Source organism: Symphodus melops, assembly GCF_947650265.1.
Source record: "Symphodus melops genome assembly, chromosome: 21".
Lineage (NCBI taxonomy): Eukaryota > Metazoa > Chordata > Actinopteri > Labriformes > Labridae > Symphodus > Symphodus melops.
This window is the reverse complement of record NC_136711.1, coordinates 18,736,827-18,745,457: the sequence shown is the minus strand read 5'-3', so window position 1 is coordinate 18,745,457 and position 8,631 is coordinate 18,736,827. Positions and strand designations below refer to the sequence as shown.

The following is an 8,631-nucleotide window of genomic DNA, read 5'->3' as shown; positions in this document are numbered from 1 at the left end:
CTTTGGAGTTACGAAATGAATGACCGCCAAACTTAAAGGCAGGGTTGGTATTATTCCCTCAGTACGCCCCTTCCCCTCTGCGCTGCCTAAAAAGCCACGCCCCTCACTCCCATGCACCGACCTCAGCTCGTGCTTGGCGTTTGGGCTCGTGCATGCATGCGGTAGAGAACGTGCAGGGAGACGGGGAGGCTTGTAATTGGTTCATCAGATCGGTACCTCGTGGCTGCTAACTGCTACAGAAGACGGAAGACAAAAGTCTATCTGGAGAAAAAGTCCAACCCTGCTTTTAAGTACTGAAGTTCCCTCACAGCAGGGGGCTCATCCTGCTTTTATGATGCGTTGTACATTTTTACATCCACAGTGGAATATGAAGTTCTTGAGTTACTGATTTAGCTCTCTTTGCCAAAAAAAAAATCCTCAACATATTAATGTGACACAGTCCAAATAAAAACAACAATCTCCTCCCAGTTGTTTCCTTTATTGAATGTGTTCCTCGTTCTGTAGTCAAAGCAGGTTAAAATCATCCCAGATTGTCTAATCCAGTGTAATCGCCTCCTAATTAGGAGACATTTCTCATCGCCTCTCGAGATGAACATACTCTCACATTAGCGGTTAACCTCCAAACTTTATGTGTCGCAATCAGCGTGCAGCTCAACAACAAGTCATACTCAGCTTCTTCTTTCTTTTACACCGAGCAGCTACTGCAGCGTGTCTGCAGAGGCTGCTGTGAAAATCATCAGTTAGGTTGCAGATTTTTCTTTTCGCCATCAACGTGCAGATATCTATTTTCCAACGTCAGTCAAACCTCCGCCATGACTCTGTTGCAGAAACGTCTAATTTATATATACTGTATTATATTATTATATTAAATTCTAAACTGGGGAAATTAAATGAAGATGTGACAGAGGGAGCGAAGTATGAAATGATTTTCTGTTCTGTTAAAACTCTACCTTGTCGAATTGGTGATCGTCTGTCCCCTTCAATATAATAAATATATAATATATAATAATATAATGTTCCCTACTATACGATATATTATATTAAATATTCAGTGTGTGTGTGTGTGTGTGTGTTTGTGTGTGTGTGTGTGTGTGTGAGAGAGGTTGTGTTCCTGGTGGTGAAATCAAAAAAAACAAGGAGACCGTTTTGTTCTTCAAATATATAATCTTAGTTCAGTCATACAGATATATACATTGTATAATAAATAATATTTATAAAAACATAACATTTACGATTATAAAATAAAAAGGGAATTATTCACTTTAAAACATTTGTACAAAACTTTGGATATAGCGGGAAGGAGAAGAGGGAACTGAACACAGAAAGGTAAGCCCAGGTGGGGGGAGGGGAGGGGAGGGGGGGGGGGGGTCTGTGTAGAACATGACACAAATGCTAAGCTAGGAGAGTCACAAGGAGAGGACAGGCTATACACTACTTTCGTTGTTGATTATAATGAGTGCAGGTGGGAGTGTCAGAGCACGCCGTGTGTGGAAACCTCGATCCAGACACCGAATTTAGATTTTTCCCATCGCTTCGCTTCAATTCGCATCTTGAACTCATAAATCATCCTGACGACGTTTCCCCAACCTTCCTCTGTTCTCAGAATCAGAAATCAAGAATCGACCGTTTTTCTCAGTCCGTAAATCCATTCCTTTGGTTAACGAGTAAATGTCAGAATGAACTGGGCTCATCGGAGTGAACCCGAAAAAAACACATCTTCATCAGATTGTAGTTTGTAGTTCTTTAAATATCAAAAACAGCTTCGCCAGAGTGGTTTTAGGTGCGCTGACAGAAGTCTGTAAATTAGCTTTCTAGAAACTTCAACTGTCCAAGCGAGGGGGAATATGGATGGAAGGAAGGAAGGAAGGGAGGGAATTTTCCACACGTCGTCATTTGTCACTTTTTTCTTTTCTTAATCGTGACGACGAAAAGAAACGACTCTAAAATGGACCTGCTGGATCCGCGAAGGGTTAGAACACAAGATCCTCCATGTTGGAATGGCATGCTAACGCTAGCGTTTCATGAATGAAAAAGCCTTCCACTCGTGTTGTTGTTCATCGATCACCCTAAAAAAACGCGCGAGTAACACACGACTGTGTTGAGGGGTGGAAATCGTGAGAAATTTACAGGTTGATGGTGCCACCGAAAAGGAGGAACAAAGTCGTCATTCATAAGAACAGCTCGCTTGCAATGAGAAGAGAAGCTTCTGGCGTTAACAATGCTCGAATCTTTCCCACCTGGAGCTCTGTCAAACTGAATAGTGCATACATTTGTTAGTGAGTGGAATGAGCATGCTTGTTCACACACATGCTGCATACCTCCAGTCCCAGCCAGATGGTAATATTTCAGAAATGCAGGGCTATAAAATCAGGGCTGTAGCATATATCTTCCAGGCTCCCCGGCTGACTGGTGCGGCAGAGTCAGTCAGCAACACTGAGGATTTCATCAGCTCAGTAGTTTTTACAACAACAGCAACAAAAAAAGACAGGACGGTGACAACTTCCAACACCTGCCTGCTGCTTCTCAGTTCAGTTCAGTAGTTACAAAGTGACGGTTTCCTGGGGCTGTGTTCAGTTTCACTTCCAACTAAGTGATGCTTGTAGAGGTTGATTTAGTTAAAAAAAAAAAAAAAAAAAGGTAAACCAGCCAGTTGAGCCGGAGAAGTGAGGTGTTAGTTAGAAGATGCTTTTTGTTCAAAAGCAGAGAGAGTCTTTTTTTTTCTTTTTTTTTTCCTTTTCTTACTGCATTAATCTCACAGGTAAAAACTGTTACTGTACATGCCACAAACATTGTGCTGGCATGGATGAGGGGGAAATAAATAAAGACAGGAAGGGAGAAGACGGGGTATAAGGGGGGGGTCATGGTCCGATGCTGCAGGGAGAGGAACGAGGGGGAAAGTGGCAGAATTTTAGCTTCTTCCCACATTTTCTGGTCAGATATTATGGAAATAAAGTGGTTTGGAAGACTGATTCTAAAAAAAAAAAAAACATGTATAGAAGTATCCATTACTGATGTGCCATCACCCTTTAGTGCCTCAGTGTGTGCCGATGAATATGATTTTGTGTTTGGGGAAGAATGGGAGTCGTGCAGGAGCAGGAGGCGGGGAGTTGCAGGGAAGTTTGGGTGGGAAGTCCTTGTAGTCCAGCAGTCTGTTTTTCACTTGCACGTGTGCACGTCGTACACGCGCACGCACTCCTGACAGCTGACGTAGCAACACCAGTGGAAGATGCAGTGACATTTCTCCTTGCGTTTCTCAGTCCGGGTGTTGTGGCCACGGCCGCAGCACAGCAGGTCGCAGCCCTCGATGCCGTGCGACGACACGTTGCAGGCCCGGTCCCGCGTCCCGAATGAGCCAGTCTCAGGATTGGGCTCGCAGAAGTTGGGCGAGCCCTCGTAGTAGACCAAGTCGCGCTCGGTGGGGTGCTTGAAGAAGTTGTACTTGACTCGTAGCGTCTCAACCCAGCCTCGGGACTCGCGGTGCTTCTCGACCACCATCTCCGATGCGCTGTCGTACTTGTCCTTCAGGTAGTCGCCCAGCATGCGGAAGTCTGGCTGCGCCCACCAACACGTTTTGACCTCACAGCTTCCTGACAGGCCGTGGCATTTACAGCGCAGGTGCATGTGGTCCAAGATGGTCTGAAACACACATTAATGTATATATATTAATATTTCACAGCAATGCAGATGACGCTGATGAAGTCTTTTATTTAGTTTGAATTTAACGAAATGCATTTCTACATTTTTATGTTCCAATCTATCTGGTTAAAGAAACTAATGCAGCCACGTTGTTATGCAGATAACACTCTGACTTTCTTTGCATTGTCAGAAACTAAATAAGATCCCTGGAATCACTCCTTCACTGTCAAAGAGGAGGCAATGAGATGATGCAATTACATTTCCTTAAATAAAGTTAAGACAACACAGAAATCCTTGAATTTGGCACCAGGACAAACAAAACAATCTAATTTATGTGTAACAGATGGTTATAAGGTTCTCAGTGGTCTGACTCCCTTCTGAACTGTCTCCGGCTGAACTAAAACCCCAACCACATAATCCAAGGAAATCTAAAATGCACTCCTATCATATTTTTTGCATCGCCTTCTCTTAGCCAAGAAGTTCCCAAATACTCGTTGTATTAAAGAGCTTTGGAGCCTTTTTAGTGAGTCTCTAAGATGTTTGGCCTTTTTTGTTGTTGTGTACCCGAAGCTTCCATCTTTCAAGGTCTACGGGCTGTGCAAATCTGAAATTAGAAAGGCAGAATGGAGGGAGTATTACTGTAATTGACTTCAAATAAGCCGGCCTTAATTAAGTGACTCACCGCTCACAGGGCAGTCGAAGTCATTCACCACCGAGAAAGATCTTTTGGAATTTTATGGTCAGAAAATTTACAGGAAATTCAGTTACGCAGACTAACAAAACCACTAAAGACTTTCCGAGCCGGGCCAAGAAAAACAATATGCCACCGGCTGCAATTTATCTAAGTGTCATGCAGCTGTGAAGTACAGAGGCTCTGTGCTGCAGCTAATTCCCTCTGAAGTCACCGGCTCGCACCATGACTGTGCTGCCGCGGGGCGAGTTTTTACCTTTGTGTTTTGATTTTGTTGTGCTTTAATTCAACGTCTATATTTAGCTGCAGAATTCCCCCAGCTGCGGCGGAAGGCAGGTGGCTGGGGCACCTCTGGGTGAGGAGTGGGAGTGTGAGGGGGGGGGGGGGGGGGGAATTAAGGGGGCAGATTGGGCTGGTGACATCACACTGTGAGCTTGTCATGCCAACATCAAGTCCCAGAGGCCCTCGGGGCTAAATAGAAGAGCGTGAGAGGGCCAGGTGGATGAGAGTGGAGACTCCTCACAGTGCTGCTGTTCAGCTCGCTCCTGTGTGCTCTCTCTCTCTCTCTCTCTCTCCCCGCCTGCTCCTGTGTGCTCACATCAAAGGCCTGCTTGTTGCCGTGTGGTCCTTCCATTTGCCCCTCAGCGAGCGGCCAGGGAGTGTGTTTTCTCCAAGCAGTGACAGCAGCCAGTGATGTTTTAAGTCAGAGCTGATTTCCTTCTTTTCCCCCTCAACTCACTCGGGTTATTTGACTGGCAGGGAATTTTTCATCGGGATGCAAAGGCATGAAAAGAAAGGTGTGTGTGTGTGTGTGTTGGTGGGGGTGCACAGATGAGTAATTAACCAGTCATTCAAAGTCAAGTCCTCATTTTTAGGTGGAAACCAAGAAATGTGCAGACAAGTTGGATACCAAATCCCTGGCTGTCAAATGAACAATTAGAAACCTCAAACAGCAAAATGACTGAAAACCCTTTTTTATATATTTGGAAGACAAGACATTGATTGTCCTTTTACTGCCTCTCAGTACAGTTTTATCCTCAGGCTTCAGCTCAAATCACAACTTTCGCTGAGGTCATTTAATTTACGTGAAGCGTTACAAGAAACAAGTTAAACGCTCGTGCTCAGAAACACCTTCACCGTATAAGATAATGAATCTGATTTCCTTAATCCTACAAACTGTCATTACAATCAGAGGACATAAATATATTAGTATTGAAATGTGGAGGGCTGACATGCAAATACTTCTGACTTCTACACTACCCCCTTTTTGGATGAGCTGGATTATGGACTGCGTGCCAGGCTTAGTCACATCAGTGTTGGACCTCACTGATGTTCTTGTGGCTGAATGGGAGCAAATCCCTGCAGCCAGGTTCCAAAATCTTTTGGGATTCCTTCCCAGAAGACTGGAGGCTGTTACAGCAGCAGTTTTTTGCAGACTAGCACTTATGTCATGTCCTGGTGTCAGCCTAATTTGTGCCAATTAGCGCATCTTAACAGACACTTTTCAGCACATACTATATAGATGGATTAAAATGGAGTTACCGAGCGTCCTGCCTCGTTGTTGTGTCGGTTCATTGCAGAACGAGCATCTGGACGATTCTCTCTGGCGTCTGCAAACTCCCTGGACACCAGCACCCCGAACTCGGCATCCTCGCTGCAGCCGCCCCACTTCCAGCCTTCCCCCGGAGGACCCTTGTGGTGAGAATCACAGCCGCACATGGTGGACGTGCCCTCGGCGCAGGAGCGAGTCACCGCAAACGCCACGCCCGCGGAGGCTATGGCGTGGACAAACGCGGACTCTCTGGTCGCTGAAAGAGACGGATGAAGACAGACGGAAGGAGGGATAGAGAGTGTCAATCTTTGTAAAACACAGACCAGGTGATTTTGACTACTGCCAACACCCAGACACAGGTATTGAAAGGGATACCTCGAGGCTGTAACCTTTTAACACAACATTTCATCTTCAAGAAGGCACATTTATGACCTGGTATTTGCCGCTGTTAACAAGAACCCCGTCTTATTTCACAATATATAAACACTAATCAGAGATCACAGTGGTTTTTTCATTGGTCGGCTTTTGCTATGACGAACCTCAAACACGGGACACATGAAGGAGCCTAAAAGCAGAGTCCCTGCAGTGACATCAGCCCATTGTTGTTGTGTCAGTAGGGCCTTATGCTCAGCAGGATCTCGGTGACCTCCTGTCATCCTTGAGGTGTGCTGCTTTGCATCTGGATAGTGTTTCAGGAATGTTGTCACCTCCCTCCCTCCCTTCAGCCCCGTCCCTGTTCAGAGCCCAAGGCCCTGAGCTGAAACCTAGCAGTGTGTCGGCACTGTTCCTTTTTTTTTTTTACACTCCGGGATGGAGTTACACCTCCTTTGAAGGCAACAGCTTATTGTGTAACCAGACACCATTGTTTCACAATCACAGCACACTTACCGTGGCTCACCCATTACACTTGAATAACTCAAAAATAGACTGAAAAAACACACACACACAAACAGAAGTATGGGGAGTTCAAGAAGCTGTGCAGTTTCTGATATTGCATGATTCCTTAAATTTGTAAAAACACAACCAGAGGATTAAACCCATATTTCCGTGCATGTTGTAGGACCCAATCATTCTACTTTATAAGCAGAAGACCAAGCCTACAGATGTTTGGCTAGCATCTAGTCACATGTTCCCATCCTGAATGCGTCTGCAAGCAAAGTATCAAAACAAAAACACCCCTTTATATTTTTTCTAAATTGTCTAAATCTGACATTTCTCATTGTAAATTAAAAAGGGAAAGAAGCACATTCAGAAAATTCCCTCAAACTTGCATTCTTTTGACAGGCCTGCAGGGGGCAACTCCACTGGTTGTAAATAAGTAAGTTACTCATATGAGAAAATTGCTGTCTATCTCACTCAATGTTTTTGTCTCAAACATGTTAAAGGTCTCACTTGAAAGTCTCAAACCGTCTTTGATACGCTGTTTTTTTAGAAGTTATCGTCCCAGTTAGAGTTAAATAGACCATGAAGAAGGGCATACTTTAGGACCTAGCTGTGATTGACAATTCACTACCATGGAAACCTGAGAAATGCTGGACGAGGAATTCAGCTGTATTCCTTGACACTAAACAAATGTGTTTATTTAAACGTATATATATATAAAGGCACTTAGCTTGTTCGAAGCTTGTTTTTCCCCATCCAAAAGGTTCATCCCAATTTCTATAATAGTCTTATTGGATTACAGATGTACCCTGTTAATCAAGCAAGTGTTAGCATTAGATAAAAGCTAGCCTCCGAATCCACTCGATCTGAAAGCCTCTTGTCCAAATACGATAACTTCTGGCACCAAAAAAATGGGGGTGTCACTGCGAAATGTTAGCCCACAATATCAGATGACCTTATGCCTGCTATGCCAGCTGACAATCATGTGCATGCAAATGATTGTCAGGGTGAAAGATATGATGGATCACTAATATGTTGTTTTTTTACAAAACCATGTAAACATATAAAAATGGACTCTGTATCTTCCTCCGTCATTCTTAGTCAAAGGTTTTGGTCTAAATGAGCAGCAAATCCTTCCACCATTGGATAACACACAGTCCTCAGGTCCGGCATCCCTGCTCGCCCTGGCAAGCCGAGCTGGGCCCTCCACAACAGGGGCCTGTGAGCCCTGGGCCCCTGGAGCTCTGGCTGTTAGCCAAGGCTAGCGCTGCTCCTGCTACCTGCTGGGCCCATCAATCCGCCTTTGTTTCCCTTGTGTCACACTGTATTATCCACACAAAGGGCCCAGCGACTCGCGCCCCCACAGCCCCGCTTTGCCCGGAGCTGGCATTCCCTAAACTCCCTAACCCCACCACCAACCCCCGCCCCCCCTCCTCTCTCTCTCTAGCCACCTCTCTGCCAACACCCTGAGCTGAAATCCCATGCACCACCACCACAGGACCTCAACCCCCCACTTCCTCGAGGCATCACCCACCATCGCCGGCAAAAGGTGGCTGGTGCTGGTGGTTGGTAGCTCTTCCCTCCCTTCATCAAACTTTTCCATTTATCACTCCCAAAGTGAGACAGGTTCTTTCCTTCCCACCTTCCCTCCAACCTTCCTTCCTTTGCATCCTTTCCCCAAAGTGCGCACACCCGGGCTAGGTTTGCAGAGATCCCCTTTCAGCCTGTTTTCATGACAGAGTCAAAAGGGCGTGTGAATGGGGCGTCCGTGGGAGCTGGACTGTGTGAGGCACGCACTGGTCTTCATGCACAGTAGGGGTTGAGCGGAGCCCCCCGGCCCTTTTCTATTGCCCATAATCTCATTTGGTCT

At 45.5% G+C, this 8,631-nt stretch overlaps 1 protein-coding gene across 1 annotated transcript in view; it reads right to left on the bottom strand.

Moving 5' to 3' along the window:
* Positions 1–2,869: 2,869 nt before the first annotated feature.
* wnt3 (wingless-type MMTV integration site family, member 3) overlaps positions 2,870–8,631 on the bottom strand; it is a 20,045-nt gene continuing 14,283 nt past the window's right edge. Inside the window, exons 3-4 of the mRNA XM_079334419.1 lie at positions 5,870–6,135; positions 2,870–3,636 (exon numbers count right to left, since the gene is read on the bottom strand). Of these exons, the coding sequence (XP_079190545.1) occupies positions 3,157–3,636; positions 5,870–6,135 (746 nt within the window). The 3' untranslated portion in view covers positions 2,870–3,156. The remainder of the gene's footprint in view (positions 3,637–5,869; positions 6,136–8,631) is intronic.